The 25,705-nt window shown below is 52.3% G+C and overlaps 1 protein-coding gene across 2 annotated transcripts in view; it reads left to right on the plus strand.

Moving 5' to 3' along the window:
• TMEM63B (transmembrane protein 63B) overlaps positions 1 to 25,705 on the plus strand; it is a 49,355-nt gene that overhangs the window by 9,223 nt on the left and 14,427 nt on the right. Inside the window, exons 2-4 of one of the 2 annotated variants that reach the window (XM_065631179.1) lie at positions 22,075 to 22,273; positions 22,894 to 22,973; positions 24,782 to 24,820. In XM_065631179.1, the coding sequence (XP_065487251.1) occupies positions 22,097 to 22,273; positions 22,894 to 22,973; positions 24,782 to 24,820 (296 nt within the window). In that variant the 5' untranslated portion in view covers positions 22,075 to 22,096. The remainder of the gene's footprint in view (positions 1 to 22,074; positions 22,274 to 22,893; positions 22,974 to 24,781; positions 24,821 to 25,705) is intronic. The other variant, XM_065631178.1, reaches the window with a different exon arrangement.

The following is a 25,705-nucleotide window of genomic DNA, read 5'->3' on the forward strand; positions in this document are numbered from 1 at the left end:
AAAGGGATTTTTAAGCCCATTTAGTGAAGGTAGGCTCCAGCCCATCTGGGCGGTGGTGCAGGTAGAGCTGTGCAATGTGGCTGAATGGATGCATTGACTGGAAACTCCCAGCCTACTCCTGGAAAGCTACTGCAAGGCGGTGAGCCTGTCTGGCCCATAGCAAGCCCACCCACCTCCTCTTCCCTCTGCTCCCCTCCCTGGCCCCTGGCTGTTTCCAGCCTGTCAAGTATCCTGATCAACCCCTAATTGCTGCCCAGCCCACCCCAGCGTTTCAGAGCATCCTTTGACTTGCAAGCTTATGCTGATTGTGAAGCCTGCACTTACTACCAACCCTTCCTTGCGGAGCTGGCTCTGGAGGCTCCAAGCAGAGCTCTGGGGCAACACCCTCTCCTCCTACCCCAGTGCTGCGGCTCGACTACCTTGTTATTCCTGCTCTGCCTCCCCAATTAGAGGTGTGTGCCTTTTTGTGCCCTGTTTTGCCTGCAGGAGCCTCCTGCCGGGCGGATTTCAGGATCAATGAGGCTTGGAGACTTGAACCTGGCTGGAGGGGGAGTGGTTTCGACTTGGATATTTTGGGGGGTTTTTTTGATCTGCCTCTACTCCTTCTTAAGCCATGTGCATTGGAGATGGTGGGACAAGAACTTCTCCCCCAGCCCTTGGTAATCCAGCAGGCGAGAAGGTCCAGGAGGAGGCCACGCTGGCACACACTGCTGCCTCCCACGCTGGGGGAGGAACCTCCTGCTCCTTCCCCAGCGCCATGGTACCAAAACAAACATCAAAGGGAATAGCTGAGATGTGGCTTTTACGCACCTAATCTGGTGACTGTGGATGCTGCAGGAGGAGTGGATGACTGAAAGTGGTCGGGCATATGTTCTGTCCCTGTTGGGACCCCGTCGTAGGGCTGGGGATTGGCAGGAGGCCCATGACTCAGGCCACAGGTAGAGGGGAGAGTGGTTTATTCCTCCTTTCTCGTTGCTTGAGACAAACTTGCTGCTAAGTCCGCTGCCCCTTCCATCGAGGGCAGGGAGCATACCTGGTCCTGAAGAGCCTAAGCACTGAGCTTGGATGGAATATTAAACTAGCAGTGGCAAAACTTCATAAGGTGCGCTGCTGCCCACCGAGGCATCTCCCAGGCTGCTGGGAGCTAACCTGAGCTGGTGGAGGTGGCATGAAGCTTGTGCTCTTGCAGTTACCCCAGCAAGCAGCTGGGAAATCATCCAAAAGCTCTTTGATTTTAATCCTGTGACTGGTCATGCTCTCAAGTAGGGACAGGACAGATGTTGTTCACCTGAGAAAGAGGTAAATTGAAAAGCCCCAGCAGAGGAAGGGGCACCAGGGCAGTGATAGAATCCTGCTGCTTCCCCGGACCTTACCAATGGGAGCAGAGGACCATAGCTCCAGGACATACCCTTCACTCTTAGTAACTCAACAGGGATTTCAGCTGACTGTAGGTGAGGGTACAAACAGCAAGAAATACTTGTGTGCTGCTGATACATGTAATCTGGAAAGTGTCTTTCTAATGCTGGTGAATTAATGATGTGACTTCCCTGGGAGGGATTGTGTGTGATTCTGATGGACAGAAGCAGGGGCACGGGGCACGCAGCAGGTCGGGGTGGGATGCAGAGCAGAGCCAGGCTGTCCTGTGCCGTGGGTCCACGCTGCTTCTCTGCCACTCTCTAAAACAGAATGCTGATACCTCACCCTGTGACTTGGGGTGGCGGGGACACCGCAGGTGAGCTGGATGCGTGGTCCTGAGCAGCGGGGAGTGAGTCAGCGCCGGGGGTGGATGAATCGGTGCTGGGAGGAGCAAGTGGGATGGGGCACAGGTGGGGATGGCGGGGAGCTGCCATGTGGATGAGTGGGAAGCTGGCAGAGAGCAGGAGTCCAGCAGCGGGTACCAGGGTGAGCTGGGAGGATGAAGAGAGCAAAGAATCATCTTGGGCACAGGCAGCACCATTGGTGCCTCTGCTGGCACATGGAGTGGAGAAGCCTGCACCCGCACAGAGCCCACGGCTTGTGGGGAGAAGCCATGCCGAAGGGATGGCACATGAGGGCGAGCTGAGTGGACAGCTTATAGTCAAAACTCATTGTGCGGTTGACCAGCAGTTCCTGGGCCCTATGTGTGACAAGAATGTCCCATATTGCTGCCACTAAGATGGTATGCTCCAGGCACACCTCTGTACTCCAAGCTTTGGCTGAACAAACACCAAGCTCCAGATGAGGCTTTCTGGTAAAGTCCCTAAGACAACCATCTCCACACCTGTTAGGAAAGGTTAAAAGCTCAGAAATTGATCCAGCCTCTTAATGTAAATGCACAACCTTGCCAGCCTGTGTGGGGTTGGTAAGTACAATGGTGTAGGAGATGGATCCGGGAAATTATGGAGGGAACAGAGCCAGGAGGTCCATTACCACTTTGTTAGGGTAGAAGTGGTGTTGGCTATTTGAGGGCAGGAAAGCAATAACTTTCTTGAAGACAGAGAGGAAAACGTGAGGCTATAGAAGTGAGCCTGGCACCAGGAGGAGGCTGGGTGCAGATGGGAGGGAGGAATGGAAAATGTGGTGGTGGCTTTGGGAGGAGCCAAGGGCTGGCACCCGCTGTTTCGCCTGGATGGGCTTCAAGACTGATCTGCCACCATATGGGTGTGCAGCTCAATAACATCACGTGGGGTCTGTTTCCAGCCACCCAAGAGGGGGTATAGCTTGGACACTGGTGAAAGTCTGCAAAACTTAAGGAGCCCTAGGAGGTACTCATGTGTTGCCTTCTGTTGCTCAGGAGCATATTCCTGGACAGTATCCTGAACATGAGACACTGCCAAGGAAGCCTGGGGTTGTAACCTCTTTCCCCTTAACACCATTTGAGACTCATAGCTTGCCCTAGCAGTTGGATGTCCCTGCTTTATGCTGCCCCCTAAAACTGACTTCCCCCAGGAGCGCTGAGCAAATGGACAGAGTGACCATCCAGAGGGGAGGCTGGGTGAGGGTGAGCAGTGGAAGCTGCCTTCCCACCCTCCTGCCAGAGGAACACGGGCTGACAGGGTTGTGGTTCCCCCTGGAGATGGGCACTGCCTGAAGAAGCCCTGTCAAAGCATAGCAACCAGCAGCCCTTCATTGAGCTACTGGAAGAAGGTCCCAGGAGCTGTCAGGAGGCTTTTTGAGACCTTATGTTAAATCTGTTCTTCAATACCTGCTGGCAGTCAGTGCTTCCTGAGCCTGGAGCAGGCTGCAGGGGCATGCTGGCACACTCCTTTGTGCTGGGTGTGATCTCACCCTTTCACAGGAAGATCTTCCCAGAGCTTAAGGGTCTGACATTTAAAAAAAAAAAAAATATATATATATATATATATTCCAAGCATGCCCTCGAGTACACTTGTATTGGCAAGGGAGCTATAGATGATAAGCCATGCTGCAGCACCCAGCCCTAAGTAACCCTCCCACAGTCCCCTCGTCTTCTCATGACAGGACAAAGGTCCCTTGCTCATGCTCCTTTGACTCATCTCGTCCTCCGCTTCCAACAAGACTGCACTTGGTGTTGGTAAACAGCATGTTATAAATAGGCAACTGATGCTATATTGGGAGGAGTTTCCTCTGCTGGTGAGCACAGGCATAGCGGGGCCTGGGCATGGAAGCTGTGAGCTCGGCTGGCAGGCATGTGGAGGCACTGGTGGCCCCTCATCAAGGGGCTACTCTGGCCACGGCTTGGGGAGGCTGCCTGAGCACCAGCTCTGTCTCCTGGCCCTGGGAAGCCATCCACAGCCTCCTGCCCCTACTGACATGTGGATGGTTGGGGGCATTGGAGAAGAGGCTTGAAAGCAGCTAGGATTCAGGAGGAAGGAGCGAGATGCATGTGGTTGTGTTGAGCTATGGTTATCTCTGAAAGACTACAGGTGTTTCATGTAGGGACAGAAATGATGATGAAATGATTGCTGGCTCAGAAGAAGGTATGTAGCCAGCATCTGGGTGAGACTCATGATGAGCAGATGACTGCCCTGGGCTTCTCTGCAGTGCTACTGGGGTTCTGGGTGGAAGACACCGAGTGAGGGATCTCTCTTTGATTGGTGCCTGGTCAGACACATGCACGTTCCTGTGCCACTTGGAGAGCAAGTGTTGACTCTGAAGCGCTGCCGGGGCTGCAGTAAATCAGTCAGCCCTCGGGTGTGTGCATGACGCAGAGCTCAGCAGAGCTGCATGCGGGTGGGCTGATCCTGGAGGTCCCAGCCCTGACCCTGATAGGACATGTTCTCCTGCCACCAGACCCGGCAGTCGGTCCCCGGCAGCCATGCCTGGCACTGCAGCCTCGGCAGGGGCCTGACTTCCGTGTGTGGGAATTCCTTGGAGGCTTTGACCAGGATGCCGGTCAGGTGGTGTAAGCAGAGGGCAGAGTGCCAGGGGTGAAATTCCAGCCTCCCCGCAAATTTACAGGGCTGTGGTAGGACTGCTGTGGCAACGCTTGGGTGTAAACAGGCAGGCAGGGCAGCAGCGGTGGGGCCGGCCACCCCGGAGAAGAGGCTAGAGGGGGTACTGCCCTCCTGTGTCCCTGTACTTTCCCATTTCAGACCCTGGAGGAGCTCAGCGTGGCTGCCAGGTTTGCTCTGGGAGCAGCGGGGCACCTTCCCCTCTGGAGGCTGGCCGGGGGGGTGTGCTCCCAGCCCCACAGCGCAGGGCGGAGAGGGGATGTCCCCATCACAGGTGGCTCTGATGCAAGGAGGAGCTGTGAGCTGGCATGCCTGCGATCTACCTCCTGCTAGAGTGATGCTGAAGCAGGGGACTGATGATTTTTGCAGCCTTCCCGCTGCCCCCCATCAAACAGGGGAGGGTGACTGGGAGGAAGTAGCATCTGGGATTGCCTGGGAGCTCTTTGGAGGGTGGCAGTGGCTTGCAAAGGGCAAGCTGAATCTGAAAGCTTTTGCAGTTTGAGGATTGGAGGCTTTGCTTGGCCCACTGCTCAAATAAGCAGCATTGTCTGGCCTTACTCTGTGTTGTCCAAGTTGTGTTTTAAGCCACGTAAACCAAATGCTGCCTGGTGCTTTCCTGTGAAATATCAAGCTGGCTCCTCTGAGCCGACTGGGATGCGCTGGAAGAGCCACACAAAAGGCATCCCAGGAACAGCCTGACTGGCGTGTGAGATGAGGCAGAGTCGTTGCACTTCCTTAACTGATAAAAAGCTAAATGCCCTGTAAGAGCCTCCTGCCATATCTCCAGTGTGTAGCACGTCTTTCCACACCACGAACCAAAAAACAAACGTTAGGAAGTCTCTTCTCCATCATGTGGTAATGGAGTTTGCCTCTGGCCCTGGTTTCTGTAGTTCACCTACCTCAGTGAGGGTGCAGGAGACCTGAAATCATACAGCTGTTTGGGGAAACTCGAGTGCTTTAGTGCAGGAGAGCTTTTCAAAATACCCCATAACAGCAATGGAGACACAAAGGCCATGTGGGTTGTGTGGTAGCATTTGCCAAAAGCCAGACAAGCCTTGATGCTAATGCTGGTGATTGGTAGCAAGTCTGTCAACAAGGTTCAGGTGTGTCCCACTATGTAAAAATGCGACAACTAGGATGTTTGGTTGCTGATAGAAATGGGAAAACGGAAGTTCGCCAAATAACAGTTGTCACTTGCCAAACTACTGCGTTTATTTATTTTTTTTAAAAAGAGCTTGCTTTCCCTTCCTGCTGTGGGCAGTTTGGGCATGTTGGGAGGCAGCTGTGCTGGAAGGAAATGGGAAGTGAGAGGACCAGCTAGAATGACAGGGTATAGAGTTTAGATATTTGGCCATGATGTGACTGAAAGAGAACTCCTTGGCTTCTCAGGCTATGAATGCACAGGAGTTCTGCTGCCAAGCAAGGAGACCACAGTACCATTCTCCCTCTGCTTCTGGCCATGTCCATGCTTGGGACATGCAGGCACAATGCAGCTAGAAAGATGCTGATCATGCAGGGAGACATCAGCCATGGGAACAGAGGCTGGAAAGATGTGCTCAGAAGGATGCCAGGTACACAGAGAATAGCTTAAGGAGAGCACAGGCAGCTGAGATGTCTCCTGACAACAAGGGATCTTCAGTCCCCTTGCTAAGAAGGTTGAGCAGTATTTTTGGAGGAGCAGCCAGAAGCAGAAGTATTGAGATTTAGAAACAGAATCAGGAGAAATGGCATGCCTTTCAAGCCTGCCAGAACCATTTCCCCATGAAGAGAAGAAAGCTTTCTAGTCTAGGATCATTTATTTAACCAGTCATTGTGGAGTGTACTGCAGGAACCTGTTTCTCATCATGAAAGAAAAATTCTGGTTAAGCTACCTGACCTTTGCTGCCTCTACCCCGAGATGCTCAACTGGGGCTGGGTTGATAACCAGTGCACATAGCCAGGGTTTAGAGAATGGTCTTGGAAAACATCTGGTGCTTGAAGCAGAGCACAGTGCTCAAGTCTGTCGCTTTTTAGGTAAACACTTTAATTTAGCCATCCACTTAAGTTATTATGACTTCAATGAGAGCATTTCAAGATAAGTATGTACACAGGAGCTTTCTTGAGTAGGGGTGATTTCTTTTTGCATGAAGATCCTTGGAGAAATACCTTAACAAGCGTTAGCATACAGCTGCCAAAGCTAGATTCGCATTGGGAGAAATACTAGGTGGTAACCCCATCTGGGTTATTAATTAGTGATTAATCTTGGAATGCCATAATCTACTAATTATTTTTATACTCCTGCTCCCGTGAGATGTTTGGGAAGGCCAGGCAAATTTCACATCTACAAGCGAAATTCGGGAGGTACTGCTTGCTGTTCTGTCATGTTTTATCAGAGATGTCAGCCATAGCTTTAACAAATTATTTGTCTTTTTGTGCAATACATGTGGTGTGTTGTCCTGATCCAGAAATGAGGTACGGAACAGTATGTTCACCCTTTCCAGCCTGCAAACCACCAAAAACCAGTTTTGTTGTCTGAAGGTACCCTGATTGTCTTTGGGGTCCACTGGCTCCTTTTTATTTGGATGTACTGCCCTTCCTGCCCATCACTGTGATGCTGCACTTCACATCGGTCCATACAGCCACATGCCTTTTCCATGAAAGGGGAACAGCCAGGAGTGTGATTTCTTGGTGGAAACCTATGGCATTTTTTGGCACATCCTTCCACTGTTGTGCTGTGTGCTGGCACCCCTGTCCAGGGGAGAGTTAGGGTTGGGGGTATAGAGTGACCTTGAAACTTCAAGGCTTCACCCAAGGATGGAGACACAAGATCAGAGATGAGATTCACCCCAGGCTTGGGGCACCTGGACCTCAGCCATCAGTGCCATCATACTGTTTGCTTTTGGCATTAGAAGTTGTATGTGGAAGCACAGGGTACAAGGAGGTGCTTTGGGAGGGAGGGGTGGTCTTGGGAAACATGGCTGGAAAAAGTAATGGATCTTGGCTCCCACTGACACATAAGGATGAAGGCTGAAGTGCAGACAGCAGAGGTGATGGGACAGGAGCAGCTCAGTTCTTCTGAACATTGTCCCTCTTGGGGCTGCTGCTGTGGCTCCAGTCAGGCAGTTCCCCACTGATTTGCACTCTGTTTAGGGCAGCGCTTTCCATAGAAAGCAGCCTCCAGGTATTCAGGCTGCCTTAGAGCAGCCCCAGGCCATGGCGCTTACCTGCTCCTGGGTGTTCTGCAGACTCAAGACCATGGGAAGCACCTGCTGTGTTTTCCTTTCAGTGCCTCAGACTGGAGGAGCAGATCCCAGGAGATGCTGTGGCTGCCTGGCAATCATGCCTGAGGGGGCTGCCAGGTCTTAGATCTTCTGTGTGATGCTGGTCCATCTGGACAGAAGGGCCCTTCCTGACTTCAGTTCCAGCAGCCCTTGGTGCACAGTATTTGGTGTGCTCCACATTGCTTCTGAGGTGATCACCAAGCCATCTGCTTCATGTCAAGGCAGGATTTCAGTGACCTTAGTAGGTGTGAGCACCCTGGCTTCAGCTAGGGCTGCAGGCAAGAGGAGCCCAGGTTACCAACTGCAGGTCTTTAATGGACTTTCGTAGGCTTGGTATTTGCTCTTGTGGAGCTGTGCTCTGTGGATAAACAGTGACTCAGAGCAGCTTTGCCCAGTTAAAAGTACTGCTTCTTTGTTTGTCCTAACATTGAGATAGAGTCCCGATGACATGAGGCTTGCACTGCTGCGTCTTACTGGAAACTCAGTGTGCTCCTCCAAGTCCAATCAGCCACTTTATCTCTGACACTTTTATCTGGGGGTCTGGGAGCCGGGGCGCTCGCCTTGGAGTGCCACTTGAGTGTTCCTTGGTCTTGGCTGGGCTCTGTCATCTCCATGCCCAGCGCCCCACCGGCGCTTTGTTCCCTGTGTTCCCAAGCCCAGCCCATCTGCTCTTGCCAAGCCCCACGGGATGGAGAGAGACCATTGAAAAGAAGAGCCCGGTCAGCATCTCTGAATTGCCTGTGGCTGGCGGAGAGCCTGGCATCCCCAGCATGGGGCGTGCAAGTGACTCCTGCCTGCAGACCCCAGCCCCAGCAGTCCAAGGCAGGCAGAGCTGCCCTAAAAACTCAAAAAGAGGTGTTCAACCCTCATTCTTCCCACCAGGTGAAGGCTTCTGGGGAGCTGTTTCTAGGGTAGATCCCTTTGGCAGAATCAGAGCAAACATCTTGCAGAAGAGGGATTTGGACATCTTTGAGCACTGATATGACAAGTGGGTTCCAGTGGTTCTCTCTGTAGTGTAGGTGAGGGCTCAGGGACAAGGACAGTCTCAAGGCTGTGTTTAATGTCTATCTCGCTCTGCTATGACCTTTGTTATTTATTCAATGCTCAGCAGGAGCTCCAAATTGATCTCATGCAGCCTCTGTCTCCCTTGTTGGAGTTCAGTAGCTGCTGGGACAGAGTGAATAAGGGAGTGCCGAATAAGGTGTGCCGTAAAGCCTCAAGGTTTTTCTAGCATCACAGTGTCCTAGTTCGGGCACCCTTGTGGCAAAGGCTGTCCTGCTGTTCTTGACTGTGCTGGGTGCTGTGCCAGCCCTGCGCACAGTGCTTTGGTGCTGTGCTGTGGCTTGGGCTGTGCTGCTGTTGCCAGAACTCTGGCTCCTGTCATGATTTCCCCAGCAGATGCAGGATGCTGATTCCTAGATGTTCTTCTATGACTGTCCTGGCTTGCTGGCTGCATCCAGACCTCTTACCGCGAGAGTCCTTTGCTGACGTCCGCTGTCACTGAGGATCAATTGACTTCTTTCTTCCTCCTGCTGTGGCTGCTGAATCTCTTCTCAGCATGGAGCCGTAAAGGGAGCTGGATTCTCCCTGCTGCAGGGCGGAGATTACCTCGACCTTTGTTGCTTGCCTGTGTTGTGAGTCCTTTGTAGACTAACCCTGCAAGGCAAGCACTACTCTAGCAGTGCTGTAAGAAAGGCGAGGAAAAGGACTCAGCAAGCAAAATGTGAACACTTGGAGCTGCGGTCTGCTTAAGGACCTTTGAAAAGGATTAGCCTTTACTTGTTATAGGAAGGACGCAGGTGCTAGGGTTTGGAGTGGATGTTCCTCCTGTTGTAGGAGCAACACTGAGAAGTTGCTCCTGCTGCATGTCATGCAGCATCTTGGCTTTCTGCCTCGTGGCGCCTGCAAGGGAAGGGGTTTCCCTTTTGGCTTTCCGGTTTTATATCCCATGTGTTTGCTGCTGGGTGAGAGAACCAGGCTCGTGGGCCCTGTGCTGCTAAGCATCTTTTCCAGGAATGCTGTTCTAAGCACCCCATGAATCTGCTTTGCCACCGTTCCTGAATTATAGAATCAGAGTTGGAAGAGACCCTCAGGATCATCGAGTCCACCTATAACCTAACTCCAGCACTAAACCATGTCCCTAAGAACCTCATCTAAACACCTTTTGAGCACCTCCAGGGATGGTGATTCCACCACTTCCCTGGGCAGCCTGTTCCAATGCCTATTGCAGAGTTTCAATTTTCCTGGGTCTCTGTGGAGCAATTGCTAAAAGCAGGGGCATGAGGCTTTTCTACAGTACCATCCAAGAGAGATACTGCCCCAACCCTGTGCATGCTGAGTGTGGTGGTGTCGGTGCTTAGGGCTGGTGGCAAGGGAGAAGTTTGCCCCCAATATCCTGTGAGTGAGCAACTCGTGTGCTGCAGGGTAAGGAGCAGGGATGCTCCCAGGGCTGACAAAGGGTATCCTGACAGCCCCTGGTGAGGAACCAGCTGTGGAGCCCTGAGAGGTGGCTTGGACAGCTTTGAGAGATGTTCCATGCCACTGCTTGGTGACTTGCATCACCTGAGGTTTTCTTTGTGGGAAGTGCTGATCACACTGTGTAGGTAAGCGATTGTAATCATGCCCAGTGGACAAAGTTCCTGTGTCTTTGAGTGCTGTGCTGTAAGGAGATAAAGACTCCCGTCAAGCAGGAGTGAGGAGGATGAAACAGTCAATGTGACTTTGAGAGACCAGCTCAAAAAAATTATTTTATGAGAGACACACATTTGTTTCACTCAAGAGGAAAAGCAAGGTGCAGATGAAAATACCTGGTCTATGATGACTAGTAGGGGACAGAGGCACAAGGGAAGGCAAGTATGTTAATACTCCCTATGCACAAGAGGATTAAGACTGGAGATAAAGAAGCAGCTCTAAGATGAGGGGAGCGTACTGATAAAGGAAAAAGGGATGAAAGCTGGGAAAGGTGCAAAGCTGCTGCTAAAACTGTGTACCTGCACAAAACAGACAAGATGGTATTTGGTCACTTAAGAAATAGAGGGGAAGATGTGAAAAATCAGAGTAAATAAGGGATCACCAGGGAGATTGGTCCATGTTTCAGCAAAGCCAGATGTCATGCACCTGAACAGCTCTCCTTAACAGCACTCGAAAGCCGAAGTGGTATTTGTGCAGTAAAGATCCTGTATGGTCACTCTCACCTAAAGAATGAAGTATGGGAGAGCTAACCTGGGGCAGGCCCATATATATTTTGCAAGGAAAGTGCAGACCACGAGCACGTAGCATAAGTGTTGATAACAGACTTTCAGGAGATGACTAAGGCAGCAGCCCCTGAGGAACAGCCCATGTGCTACTGGGATCTGTAAGCTAGAGGCTGAAAACCACTGCAGCTGAGAGATGGTGGGGTCTCCATCCTTGGGTGTAGTACATGTCTGTGGGAGTTGGGAGAGTTGCTACTGCTGAGGTATTAGGTGATAGATGAGGAAGCCCTCTTTTCTGGGACTTACTCCCAACCAGGGCTTGGTTGCCATATGGCCACTGCTTTGCAGAATGTAGAGCATGAAGTCCAGCGCCTCAACAGTCTCACCACCTAAATTATTTATTAACGTGTTGCGTTTGCTGTATCACTACCAGCATATGCCTACAGGAAACAAGGGAAGCCAAACAGTAAGCGGTATTTCTTTATAAAGTACAAGCTGGCAGACAAACTTGATTTCTTTCTGGTAGATTTATAGCGCAGGAGTTTGAAGGGAAGGTGACAGGTAGATATATTTGGAACTTAAGTGTTTGATTTGGTGACTCATGAAATCTAACACTCAAAATTTAATGCAAATCAGGCTGGCTGTGACTCTGCCATGCAGGCTGAGAGCTGATTGATGTGGAGAACTGTTGGATAGGTTTGGGCTTCCTCTTGATGGCAGAGGAGATGAGCCCTTGCTGTGGGCATATGGATGGGATCCTGGGAGTGTCCCGGTAGCATTGAGACTCTGTACTCTTTGTCAGGAGTCAAACAAGGTGGGCCTGCCTTGGTTCCTTGTAGCTGGATGGAGGCAGTCGGGCTGTCTTCCTCACAGCAGAGCTGCAGCATGGTGTCGCGTGGGTGCCGCTCTTCCACAAGACCGAAGAACCTTTAGGAGAGACCGAAGAACCTTTAAGCTGAGGGCGGATTAGCCAGCTGAGATGAGAGGAGCATGAACCACAGCATACCAGGGTTTTGAGCCATGGTACAGCCCCTCTTGGCATGGTACGTTATGTTCAGGGCACCATACGACTTGAAAGCACTACCAACAGATTGGAGGGAGTTCCTGTAAAAAAGGGGGATAAACAAGACCTAGCAGTCTGAAGCTAAATCCGTATCGCTTGGCAAGGCAGATGGTTTCCAGTGGGCGAAGGCAGCATGAAGGGTTTTGCTGCTGTTCAAAGGCAAGGTTTTGTGATTGCTTATCCTGGGTGACCTTCAAAACGACAGAGGCATGAGATGGACAGATTCCCTCACCTTGGTGCAAGTTAGCACCCAAAATCTCTTTGTTGAAAATCATGGATGAGAGAATAACCTCCAAGAAAGAAGAGGGATTATGTGGCCTGGTCAAGGGAGGACTGTCATGATGAAGTTGTGGAAATAAAATGGCTTGGTTTCACCTGAAACTTGAGGATTTCCCTGATGCTGAGATTCCCCAGCTTGCGGAATGTTTCTTCCCAGGGAAAGTTCTTCAAACAACCCTGTTTCAAGCCTTTGAAATGAAGGAGCTGCAGTACTGAGCCATGGGAAGTAAGGAGGGGCCTCCAGAACATCTATATCCCTTCAGGATTACCCTCTGGCAGGTTCAGGACAAAATGGGGGGAGGAGTTCCCCTCCTTGCAGGTGAGAAACCCGTGCTTCCTTCCTGTTTTGCTCATGTAGTGAGCTCTATAGGTGTTGGTTGCCTTTAGGAGAAAATCAAACCCAAGTTTCTCATGGATCCAAAGGCTGCTGTTAGTCTCCTTCCACTCCTGCCAGGCACCATCCCAGTGCGGATGAGCCACTCTTGTGGTCGGCTGTGCCTACAGCTGTGCCGGGGACAGGACCAGGGGTTCCCAAGCAGCGGATATATGCAGCCAGCAGTTTGCAAGCTGCTAAAGCATTGCTCTGAGCAGCCTGGGGCCAGTGGCTGGCCGTGACAGCAAAGGTACCTGCCAGCACTGGGGCTGGGAGCTGATACACACAAAGAAAGGTGTCATGCCCTTTGCTGGTAGATATTGGAGGCCTGATGCAAAGCCAGCTGCAAGGACTTTGGACTCAGGGCAAGGGTGCGCTTAGTTTTTGCTTTGAAGCAGCAGAGCCTGCCCGATCAAAGCGTTGGAGGCCCAGTGTCTGCTTGGGTAGCTCATACAGACAATGAAGCATGCAGGGAGCTTTGTACATTGACAGGAGGAGATGGAGAGGAGGCAGAGAGATGCAGGGCTTTGGCAGGCCCTTCTCCTTCCTGGTGATACAGGACTGATCCCTGTTGTATGCTTGTTGGTGCTTTGCCTAGGTTTGTTTGAAATGCATCGATAGCACATTTGCTTCTTGATACTTTTTTTTTTTTTCCCCCCCCCTTGGCCTGCAAATCATGTTCCTCCTCGCTGCATCCAGCACATCAGCACTTCTCCGGCCCTCAGCTGCCCAAAAGCCCTGTGCCAGGTCTGCGGCATGGCACGAGGCAGCTTTACCACTGCTCTGTCTGCAGCAAGAGTGCTCTTTACCCCTTTTCTTTGCTGCTGTGCTCTGGGAAAGGCTTTCAGCTAATTCGCAAGCCCCTGTCTATGCATCTCTCCTGGGGCTTTTCCCTGCCTGCCCACCAAGAGTCGGACTGTTCTTCTTTTCGTGGCTGTAAGTGGTTTGTCCAGAGCTCTGCTGGGCTTTGCCACTGAGATGCAGGTAACCTAGGTAGCTGTTTGGGGAGTGAAAAGGCTTCCTCAGCCTGGGTGCCAGCTGCTGCCTGAGGGACCCCAAGTGCTCAGTGCAGGGAGGTTTGTGTTCCCCAGGCAGGGGCTTAGGGTGGCCCGACCTCCGGGCTCAGTTTCTGCTGTCACAGCCTGGACCATCCACGGTGCTTGGGAGACCAAGGGGACCCCAAAGGTGCAGACCTGCAAGGGACAGGCCATGCCCCCAGCACCCTCTGGGGCCAGGAAGCAAAATGTACCTTACCTCCCTGAATGTCGTGAAATTTGGAATTGTTGCTGAGTTTTTGTTGGGTTGGTTTGTTTGAGTTTTTGGTGGCTTGGTGGGGTGTGGGTTTGTGTGTTTGGTTTTTTGGTTTGGTTTTGTTTTGGGGAAGGCGGGGAGTGGTGTTGTTTCGGGGATTTTTGACTCTAGAAATCTCTAGTCTTCTAACCCCAGACCTGCTGGTTTCCAGCTGCCTGTCTTTATGTCCCTAGCCTGTTGTGAGACTGTCACATTTCCGTAAACGAATGCGTCTCTACCAGAGCACAGTATCGCTGTTCTAATTACAGATGGTGTTATTAACGTTTACCGGTGAGAAAACAAATGAACGTGGCTTGTGTGCTTACGTCATTCTGGCTGCAAGCGCAGGCATATGCTCTCTTGATTTATGTTTTCCTGCAAGCGTTTCTCGGGCCACCTCCTCATGTCTGGCTGACATCAGTGGTGTGGCTGGAAGAACACAGCCACTTGCCCATGTCAGTGCCTCTGTCTGCCTGCAAGCTGGCTGTCCAGCTTCTGCATCACTCCTGCCTGAGTCCCAGCAAAGTGCTTTCTCTTTCTTCTTTCCTCCTGGTGCCAGGGGTTTGGCAGGGGATGCAAGCGCTGGGCTTGAGGGGCAGAGACTCCAGGATGAGCTGGTAAGGAAGATGGGAAAAGCTGCATTTGGGGACGGCCTGCAGTGCTGTTTTTGTGTGCCCCGGCCATGCTGTGCTGTGGCAGAGTTCAGTGTAGGGCAGGCAGCCTCCTCACTGGGCACCTCATGGTCAGCTGCCCCACAAGAGCTCCTTGGGGCTCTGCTGGGTGTCACCCCCTGCCCAGAGTCAGAGATGGCTCTGGGAGCATCCTGGTGAGCACTATCCATGGCTGTGTCTCAGCCTGCAAGGGCCAAAGCATGTCATCCTGGCCTTCCCAGCCTCGTGCCGCCTTCTTCCGTCTTTCCCTTTGCGATGGACGGGCAGGAGCGTGGAGGCTTGCTTGGCTCCTACACAGGTGCTCATCCAAGAGGAAGACCCAGTGGGCTGTGCTGACCTGCAGGCCAAGGGCAAAGACCAGGAAGAGGATGAGGAGAGCCCCTGCCCTGCTGTGTCTGCCAAGCCCTCAAGAGCAGCGGTTCCCAGATCTGTGTTTGCAGGGCCTGGGCTGGAAACTGCATGCCCTGCAGTGCGCAGGCAGATGGGTGTGCTTTAGAGACTTCAGCTAGGAAGCGGGATGCCCCCACTCCTGACACATGCAGGTAGAAACATGGTGCAGCGTGGACACGCTGATCCTGCTGGGGTTGTGGAGGCTGTGGCGCGTGGCAGGGAGCAGGCTTCTCTGGGGGTGGGGGAGGCCTGCTCCCTGCCATTCCTCCCTCTCCCCCTTCCCGCTGCTCATGAAGAGGGGGATGGAGCCCAGTATTGCTGAATAAGACCCTTTTGACAAGTCTTCCTGTGCTGATCTTGCTGTTTTGAGGAAGTCAGCATTACATGTACAGGTTTCTGGAGAGGAAGGCTCTGGGGCCTCTGTGGGACCTCGTCCTGCTGTTACCACCTCCTTGGCCCTGCTCTTTGCAGTGGTAGGAAGCTGTGCTTGCGGTCGAGAAAGGGCTTGGATGCCCAGGGCTGGTTCCTACCGTCCTAGCCCTCACAACAGCTTCCCACCAGCTCCCAGTGCCTTGGCTCTTTTGATGAGCAGGAGTTCAAGCTGATGTTGGCATCCCAGACCAAGCAGAGCCAAGCTCACCCTGTCCTACAGCCTGCAAGGGGAAGGAGGGACCAGGAAAGACACCTTCAACCTCATCCCCTTCCTGGTGCAGCACAGCCTGCATGGTCATGGGCTACCTTACCTGCGGTGTCAGCATTGATATGAAGAGACAGGCAGTGGGATCTGAATAGAAAGCTTGGCAAAACCATCTCTGTCATGGGAGAAGGCAGGGCATCAGGTCTGTGTTTGGGGAGGGGGACAGTTGTTACTGGAGCAGCCCCCTTCTCCCTCCTGCACTGCTGGAGATGTCCTTTCTGTCACTGGGAAGCATGCTGCCGTGCCACAGGACTGTGATTGCTGTGAGAGCTGCCTTTCCTCCCCGCTAGTGATTTGCTTAAAACACTCGACATTGACTTCCTCCAGGACCAGCTCTCCACCTTGCAGCACAGGACATGTTGCAACCTGTCCTGGCCACTTGAGGATGAGGACAGAGGGTCCTCTGGAGCAGCCATCTGAGACCAAGGCGCAAACAGAGCATGAGGGCAGAGGTATTTCCAGGCCCACAGGTTGCACTGTGCCTGGCAGGACCAACCAGCCTCCTGCTCAGCCGATAGGCTCCTGGGGAAGGTCTTTGGATGCAGGATACTAGGTGGGCACTATTGAGCCTGCAGAGATGGTCAGTGAGCTTTTTCTTAGTTGACTGTTTCGTGTGTTAACCCCAGAAGAAGTTGGGTACCTTGGCTGACCTGAATGGCAGGTCACCTCCAGCCTGCTGCCAAGTGTGCTTGCAGCTGGGGGAGCTGGAAGGACAGAACCGCTTTGGACATCCCTGCCAGTTCTCTCAGCCTTCCCACACACCTGAAGCACCTCGGTCTCCATGGAGAGCCCCTTCTTGTGCTCGCCAGCCAGGCAGGGGGCTGCATATCCTAGGAATGGTGCTGACTGCTACTGTGCCACCTGGCTGGGCTGATGAAAAGGCAATGTAAGCCTTGGGCATATACCACAGCTTTTCCATTGCTGGGTGTTCTGTGTGGGTTACTGGAGAGGCTAGGAAGGTTTATCTCCAGTCTCTTCCAGTCTATCCTCTAGGCTTTAGGAAAACAAATACATCTCTGGGACCTGTCTCTGTGAAATGTGGCTTGGATTACCTATAGGCTTGCAAAGTTTGTCTTGAACGGGTAATGGCTTGTATAAATAACGATTATGGTAGGGTGATGGGCAATGTGAGCATATGAGCCTTGTTTCTTTTAGAAAGAGAACTGGAAAATGGGGCTATAAAACATGCAGGAATGAGGTAAACAGTTTGATCTCTGCAGAAGAAAATCATACTTCCCTGATCTGTTGCAAGTCTTTCAATAATTCAGTAAAATAATGGGTAATACTTAGCCAGCTTGTGTGATTTGCTTGGATGTTCAGAAAACCTCTGAAATTCTTCACAAAACACCGTTAAGAAAACTGTCCACCTGAAGACATAGAGTCCTGTATCAAAAACTGGCTGAGGGACCACAAACAAAGCGTAGGAGTGAATGAGGCTTTTCAGCATGAGGAGCAGAGGTATGAGATCCTTTGCTATTAATGACCTGGAAAAGATGACGCACAGTGAGGTACACAAAGTCTCTGAATATCCTGGGGTTGTTCAGATTTGTCAAGATGAAGCAACTCCAAAGTGACACCATGTGAAGCAAAGTGGTGTGAGGCAAAGAGAAAGTGAGTACTGAAAAGCATGCAGCCGAGTGTATTGGAAGGAATGATTTGTTCTGGGACATGGCTGGCTTCTAAATTACTGTGACCACTTGGGCCAGCAGCATTGGTTATAGAGATGTTTTTCCTCAAAGATGCCATCAGAGAAGTAAATCATGCTCAGCCACATGTGGAGTAGCATAAGGAGAGATGCTGAGAGCATCAGGGTGCTGTTCTGGGAGTCAAGGTCATTTCCCTACCCAGGATATCGTATGCGGTTCTGGTCACCTTTCTGTAGGGTCAAAAGAGAGCAGACTATGTTGGGGGTGTGTGATGAGAGAGGCAGAGCTGGGAGACACCTTGTGTCATGGGAAGGAGGGGACACTTAAAAGTGGTGAGCTTAGTAGGTCTAGAAAAGCAAAGGCATTTATTCTATTTCTCACTATGCCAGGAGAACTGAAAGCTCTGGAGTTGCAGTGGGATTGTAGTCTTTTACTCAACGTCTGGAAATTACTGCTGTAAGATACCATTTACAACCTAAAAGTTTCTAGGATTCCCAAAAAGAGGAATGAGAGGCATTTCTCTTGTCAATGAGTCTGTCTAGGCTAGCACTTCAGTGGTAAAAACAGAAGGGTAAAACCGTTCCCCCTCCAAAGTGTGTGACTTCTCTTTGGTGAGTCTCATACCATCATTTCTTCCCACCCCTCCCCTGCAGCTTTGAGTCTCTCATTAATTCTACCAGGTGAATTATTCTGCCTGGCTCCTTGTTTGGTTCCCAACTGTGATCCCGTGGCTTGGCTTTCTTCTCCAGCTTTTCCATTCCCTTTTTCCCCTCCCCTGTTCCAGTACTGTACCTGTGAATATCTCTTGCTTGGTGGCTTTTCCAGTTTGGCTGACCCCACTCAGTGCCTGCACCCAGTCGCGCCTTTGCATGTCATGGTGTCCTTTGTCACTGTGCTTCAGCTGGTTTGCAGTGGCGCGTCCATGCCAGCTGAGCTGGAAGGGATCTCGTTGAACTGAGCTCCCTAGGACACCGCAGTGAAGGGTTTGGTAGTGATTATCCAGCCAGCATTGTGCCGCGATACTGATCAGTCTCTGCAGCCAGGCGGGAGATTGCCAGGGTATGCCTGTGAGCTGGAGGGAAGAGCCCTGCGCCCTCGCTGCTAATGTCACCATCCAACACGGAGCTTAGAAGGGCAGGGCTGGTGCCAGGGGACATCTCTGGGACAAGAGGCTGAAACCAGAAGAGGGCAGTGGTGGTGGCTTCCTCATGCTTTGGGTGAGTGGCTGCTCTTTTGCCCAGCCCACCAGGACAGCGTTTCTGGGCTTGGGTAAGCAGCCCCTGAGCATTGCCCAGCAGTGACGCTGTGCCAGCCAGCCTTTCTGCATGGAACGTGGTGGTAGGAAAGGATTTGGGGTGGTTGGTGGGGGCTGGATCATAGGTTGGCAGCCTGGGTAGATGTTCCCTTCTGTTATCGCTGCTTCCTTCTGCAGCTGATGGGGTTTTCTCACAGAATCACAGAATGTTAGAGACTGGAAGGGACCTCAAAAGATCATCTAGTCCAATCCCCGTGCCAGAGCAGGAACACTTAGGTGAGGATACACAGGAAGGCGTCCAGGCGGGTTTTGAATATCTACAGAGAAGGAGACTCCACAACCTCCCTGGGCAACCTGTTCCAGTGTTCTGTCACCCTCACTGAGAAGAAGTTTCTTCTCAAATATAAGTGGAACCTCTTGTGTTCCAGCTTGAACCCATTACCCCTTGTCTTACTGTTGGTTGTCACCAAGAAGAGCCTGGCTCCATCCTCATGACACTCACCCTTAGTATATTTATAAACATTGATGAGGTCACCTCTCAGTCTCCTCTTCTCCAAGCTAAAGAGCCCCAGCTCCCTCAGCCTTTCCTCACACGGGAGATGCTCCGCTCCATTCATCATCTTCGTTGCCCTGCGCTGGACTCTCTCCAGCAGTTCCCTGTCCTTGAACTGAGGGGCCCAGAACTGGACACAATATTCCAGATGAGGTCTCACCAGGGCAGAGTAGAGGGGAAGGAGAACCTCTCTCGACCTACTAACCACCCCCCTTCTAATACACCCCAGGATGCCGTTGGCCTTCTTGGCCGCAAGGGCACAGTGCTGGCTCATGGTCATCCTGCTGTCCAGCAGGACCCCCAGGTCCCTTTCCCCTACACTGCTCTCTAATAGGTCATTCCCCAACCTATACTGGAACCTGGGGTTGTTCCTGCCCAGATGTAAGACTCTACATTTTCCCTTATTATATTTCATTAAATTTTTCCCTGCCCAACTGTCTAGCCTGTCCAGATCTCGCTGGATGGCAGCACAGCCTTCTGGTGTGTCAGCCACTCCTCCCAGTTTGGTGTCATCAGCAAACTTGCTGATAGTACACTCAATTCCCTCATCCAAGTTGTTGATGAATATATTGAATAGTACTGGTCCCAGTACTGACCCTTGAAGGACTCCACTAGATACAGGCCTCCAACCAGACTCCGCCCCATTGACCACGACTCTCTGGCTTCTCTCCTTCAGCCAGTTTGCGGTCCACCTCACTACCCGATAGTGCAGTCCACACTTCCTCAGTTTTGCCGTGAGGATGCTGTGGGAGACGGTGTAAAATGCTTTACTGAAGTCAAGGTAGACCATATCCACTTCTCTGCCTTCATCAATCCACCTTGTTATGTCTTCATAAAAGGCTATGAGGTTGATCAAGCACGACTTCCCCTTGGTGAAGCCATGTTGACTGCCCCTGATGACCCTCTTATCCTTGATATGTCTTAAGATGGCACCAAGGATAAGGTGTTCCATCACTTTCCCAGGGATGGAGGTGAGGCTGACCGGTCTATAGTTGCCCGGGTCCTCCTTCTTGCCCTTTTTGAAGACCGGAGTGACATTTGCTTTCCTCCAGTCTTCAGGCACCTCTCCTGTTTCCCAAGACTTGGCAAAGATGATGGAGAGCGGTCCAGCAATGACTTCAGTCAGCTCCCTCAGCACCTGCGGGTGCATCCCATCTGGACCCATGGATTTATGAATGTCCAGATTGCTTAATTGCTCCCTAACCCAGTCCTCATCAACCAAGGCAAACTCCTCCATTGCCCTGCCTTCCTCTGGGGCCTCAGGGGTACGGGGCTCCTCAGGACAGCCTCCGGCAGAGTAGACAGAGACAAAGAAGGCATTCAGTAACTCTGCCTTCTCTGTATCTTCTGTCACCAGGGCACCCACCCCATTCATCAGTGGGCTTACATTGCCTCTGGTGTTAGTTTTATCTGCCATGTATTTGAAGAAGCTCTTTCTGTTGTCCTTGACCCCTCTCGCCAGGTTTAACTCTAAGGAGGCCTTAGCTTTCCTAGTTGCCTCCCTACATCCTCTGACAACAGCCTTGTATTCTTCCCAAGTGGCCAGCCCCTCCTTCCATGATTTGTAAACTCTCCTCTTCCACTTGAGCTTACGCAGCAGTTCCCTGTTTAACCACGCAGGTCTCCTGGCTCCCTTCCTTGACTTCCTACGTGTCGGGATGCTCTGATCTTGAGCTTGGTAGAAGCAGTCCCTGAATGTTAACCGACTGTCTTGGGCCCCTTTACCTTCAAGCAGTCTTGCCCATGGGATTTCCCCCAGCAATTGTTTGAAAAGGCCAAAGTTGGCCCTGCTGAAGTCCAGGGTTGCAATTCTGCTTGCTATTCTGCTCCCGCCACACGAGATCCTGAACTCCACCATCTCATGGTCGCTGCAACCAAGGCAGCCCTCCACCTTTACTGCTTCAACCAGGCCCTCTTTGTTAGTGAGGACGAGATCCAGCAGCGCTCCTCTCCTAGTCGGCTTCTCCACCCTTTGCATCAGAAAGTTATCATCAATGCACTGGAGGAACCTCCTAGACTGTGGCTGGCTGGCTGAGTAGTCTTTCCAGCAAACATCAGGATAGTTAAAATCCCCCATAACAACCAGAGCCTGTGACTTCTCTCCCCTGTTCCACAGAGCAGTTGTGTTTCTGCTGTTGATTTGTTGTTTCTAGACCACCCCAGTGATGCTCAATTTGCATTTATCTATTGCTAGCATGGTCATTTTCATGCTTCCCATGGAGCTGCTCTGCACAGGAGGAAGGTCTCCCCATGTCCAAGCGGTGATGCTGCAGTGAGGCTGACCTGCCCCCAGCTGCAAGTCTCATAGCGATCTGGGGAGGGCACTGAAATAAATAAAATATTTGACCACCTAAATAGTAAAGCCTCAACCTCCTCTCTGCTCTCTGTGTGGTTGCATCACAATGCATCCAAGTCAGAGGGAGGAAAGAAAACAAGCAGGGGATGTAACCAGCCTCTGATGGGTGCCCTGGGGGCTGAGGCTTATGGAGAGTGGTGATTCAGCCTAACAAAGCTGGTGGCATGCAGCCAGGCAAAGGAAAGTGTGGGATCATGATGCAGCAACTGTCCCGTAGCAGTTTGTTGCTGTCATCCAGACGTGACCTCATGTCCCCACCACCCAACCCCTTCGTTCTTTCCTGTACCTAAATGTTCTCTCTGAGGGGCAGGGGCTGAGACACCATGTCCTCAGGAAGAGGAGTAGTTGGTGAGAAGGAGGTGCACCTAAATGGTGTGAGTGTGGGGTAACAAGGAAGAGAGCTCTGGGCCTGTGTATGGTGTGACCACAGCTGCTGAAGCACCCAGGCTCTTCCAGCACTCTCCAAACTCAGCAGGCTTCTCCAGGTGATCTTGTCCCTGGACACTGCTTCCCAAGGAAATCCTGTAGTGCAGAAGAGCCTGAGAGAGCAGACAAGTTTGGCCCCTGACTCCAACAGGGCTACACTGTTGTCCACCTGGTGTGTGTCTAACCAGGCCTTTCTCTCCTTTCCCCAGGGAAGACGATGAAGCTGTAGAGATGCTTCCCTACGTGATCGCCACCCTGGGCTCGGCAGGGGCCACCTGCAAAGCCTCCACATGCAGCAACAGCACCAAGGACTACTGCTACAGCGCCCGCATCCGCAGCACTGTGCTGCAGGGGCTGCCCTTCGGTGGGGTGCCCACCGTCCTAGCCCTCGACTTTATGTGCTTTCTCGTGAGTCTACCTGCTATTCCTTCAGCACCTTCTGCCCTAATTAGCTGTGAAGGGAGAACTATGGTCGGGTGGTTAGAGTTGAGGGCCCCGGATGCCATCCCGGACTTTGCCGCTGGCTGATTTTACAGCACTGATTGTGCCCCTTAGCCACTATTGACTTGACTCCGGTACCACCACGCTGAGCCCAAGGAAGGGTGTTGGAAATTTTCCTGAGAACACAGGTCAGGTTAGGTCAGTCATGCATCCCAAAACTCCTGCTTGTGGTGCCAGCTCCCTGCAGCTTTACCCACCTAAAAGCTTTGCTTGTTCCTCCTTAGGAACTGCAGGACCACAGATACTGTAGCTGTAATTTCACCTCCTTGGGACCAGGGAGCCTCTTGATCCTGTGGCTAACTTAGATGCTGTGTGTTGCATCCTGGACCTCTGCCTCCCACAGCCATCCAGACAGTCTGATTTTTAACGGCCCTGGGGAACTTGTGTTGTCCCATGGCCTCTGTGTGCCTTTAGCTGAGGAGTCCTGTCCCCTCCTGCCCTCCCTCTTCCTGTGGCTCTGCACACAGAGGACAAGGACAGAACTGGACAATGCCTCATCTCACAGCTCTTCCTTTGCTCTCTTCCAGGCACTGTTGTTTGTCTTTTCAATTTTGCGTAAAGTGGCTTGGGACTATGGACGCCTGGCCCTGGTGACTGATGCTGACAGGTAAGCCTGGTAGTGGACCAGGGAAACAAGGCATGAGTGGTACCCTTCTTTGCTGTGGGGAAGAAGGGATAAATCCCCTTGCGTGTGACAGAGGCAGCTGGGGAGGAGGGGCAAGCATGCCAGTTACATCCTCTGAGCTCCAGGAACAGGAAAAATTCCCGCTTACCAGCTCTTTTGTTACAGCATTCTTCTCCCAAAACAGGGAGTGGTCCCTGCTGGCTCCAAATCACTTATGGTCCCTACAGTGACAGAGGTGTGCAGGGGCCCTTACAGAGAACAGCAGATGGAGGGAGGAGAGAGGAAAAGAGGTCACAGGGAAGGTGAAGGCTACCACAGTGAAGGCTTTGTTAAGCTTCTGAGGGTGTCTTTGTGGCTCTGCTGGATGCAGTTCTTGTTAAGAACACTTGAAAGCCGTAGGCTGTGTTTCCAGGTGCGGCACTGCTGTGCTAATGTGAGTTTAGCTGGCATCCCAAGTGCTGATGAGTCGGTCTGGGTATGGATCCTTCCTGCCCAATGCATTTGTGGGCTACATTGTCTGTCGGCAAACGCCAGGGCCCATCAGGGATAGCAGCTACACAGCAGAGTGAGATGCTATTCTTGTTTCTACTGTCAGCAGCAGGAAGGACAATGATTGTTTTCTACCGGTTCAGAACAAGGATCTCTCCTTGGTAAAGCTAGAGGGGTTGTGCAGCTAGTTCATCTCTCTACAAGGGCAGTTTACTGTGCCTATGGTTCTTTGTCAAGTGCTGGAGGCAAAGTGTGGCTTCTGAAGGCTGGCTGTGATAGGTTCTTCTTCCCCTTGATCAGCTCCACAAGCTCATTGTGCCCAAAGGCTTGGATGAGGCAGAGCTCTGGCCTCTTTGGTTCCTTTGGCAATACACATTCTGGCAAGCTGCTCCTGAGGACTCCCTGCACGGCAGTGTAAAGAGTTGTTTTCTTCCATCGTTGAACCAGGAACTCTTCTCGTTTAGATAAGCCGTCCTGGGTAGTCTTAGATAAGCAGCTGTGTCCCAGTGGCTCCTCTGCCCCTCCTTTCCTGGCCTGGCTGGGGAAATCAGCAATGCAGGGGCACTGGGGGAACGTGAGGAGAAGGGAACAGCCATTTGAGACCTCACTGGGGAGAGGGCAGCAGCTCCCTGGGATGAAGCTCTCTGGACCCAGGCGCTGGCTGGTGGCCACAGGGGCTGCACAGCTCTGACCTGCAGTGAGGTGCGAGGGCTGGCCCTTCTCAGAGGCAATGCCCAGGCTCCCTGGGTGCAAGGGAGTGGGAGCAGTGCTTGTAGGCAGAGGGGTGCCAGCTGTTTGAGGAAGAGTTGGTAAGCACAGGGAGGGAGACAGCATGGCTGTGGTAAGGGCTGCAGATCACCAAGACTGGCTTCCTAGGGAAAAGTCCCTGCTGCTTGGCCCGGCTGTGGAGTGGGATGTGAGCATTTTGGAAGGGTGGGATGCAAGCGTGTTGGTTGCCTGGGTGGGACAGAGAGGCATGGAAGGGGAGCTCAGATGGCAGCTGGGCAGCCCCGGCAGGCTGTCCTGCCTGGCTCTGTCCCTCAGGAGCTCCCCGGGATGCCCACAGTGTGGAGCCAGGCCAGCTTCCCTTGAGCTGGCAGCAAAGCGGTGTGGGCTCCGGGTTGTTGTGGCTTAGGGGGCAGTGGGCTCTGGAAGGAGGTTCTTCTCCAGCCTGATCATCAGCAGGTTTCTCTTCCTCAGGACGTATGGAGCCCTGTTGGGTGCGTAGCTCCCTGCGACAGAGGAGACCCAGCACCTGCTCCTCTGGTGTAACCTCTCCTTTTCTGTTTCTGTGCCCCCAGGCGCCGACACTGGCAGACGGAGCGAGAGGAGCGGGAATAGTATGTCGTTTTTTCAGGGTCTTGTTTCTTCTCTCTTTCTTGCTTGCACTCTTTCTCCTTTTTTTTCCAGTTTTCTGTCTCGCTTCTGAACTAATTTAAGTGGCTGGGAGTTCAGGCTGGGATTTGTGCCTCTCGGTGGATTTGTCCTCTTCTCTTTCCCTTCCCTTTGCGTCAGCCACTACCACAACTGAATGCACACTGGTTTTCCCCTAGTAGCCCTTAAATGCTCCCTGAGGGCAGTAATGCCAAGGAGCTCCCAGGCCTCGCGAAGGCAAAGGGTGCCACATCACATACCCTGCTCTACTTGCCCATGTCCAGCTGTCCTGCCTTACAACAGAGAAAATAAACCTGGTTGTCTGAGCCCACAGCATGCTCTGGTCACTCAGGTGCAGAGGTTGTCACCAGTTTGCAGCACTGCTCTTTTTCCTTTACCACATGAGGCTACTGGTACCAGGGCAAGTGTTGGCCCTTATCCCTTGCCACCTGCCTCTGGCTGGCAGCATGTCCAGCCAGACAGCACATTCGTCCTTTCTGTCTCCAACTGCAGAAGCAAACTTTGTTCCTCAGCACTGCTGAGACCATCCTCCAGCACCTTGACCTGGCGTTGCCCATTAAGCACTGCCATGGATTGTCTCTCCTTGCTCTTCTCTCCTTGCTGCTTTTACGCCTAAGAAAAGAGCATCCCCTGGGTCTTGCTGACTGGCTGGGTGGTACACGCTGCAGAGGAGATGACCAGCTGGTGGTGCAGAGCCTGCAATGGTCTCTCCAGCCAGGAGACACGTGTCTGAGATCAGAGCAGCAAGCTGCAGCCTCGCTTCTCATACTCCATCACTTGCAAAGCTGGGGCCTGCCACTGCTACTGCCTTGGAAGGGTACAGGAGTGTT

The sequence above is a fragment of the Caloenas nicobarica genome, chromosome 3 (assembly GCF_036013445.1).
Source record: "Caloenas nicobarica isolate bCalNic1 chromosome 3, bCalNic1.hap1, whole genome shotgun sequence".
NCBI classification, from domain to species: domain Eukaryota; kingdom Metazoa; phylum Chordata; class Aves; order Columbiformes; family Columbidae; genus Caloenas; species Caloenas nicobarica.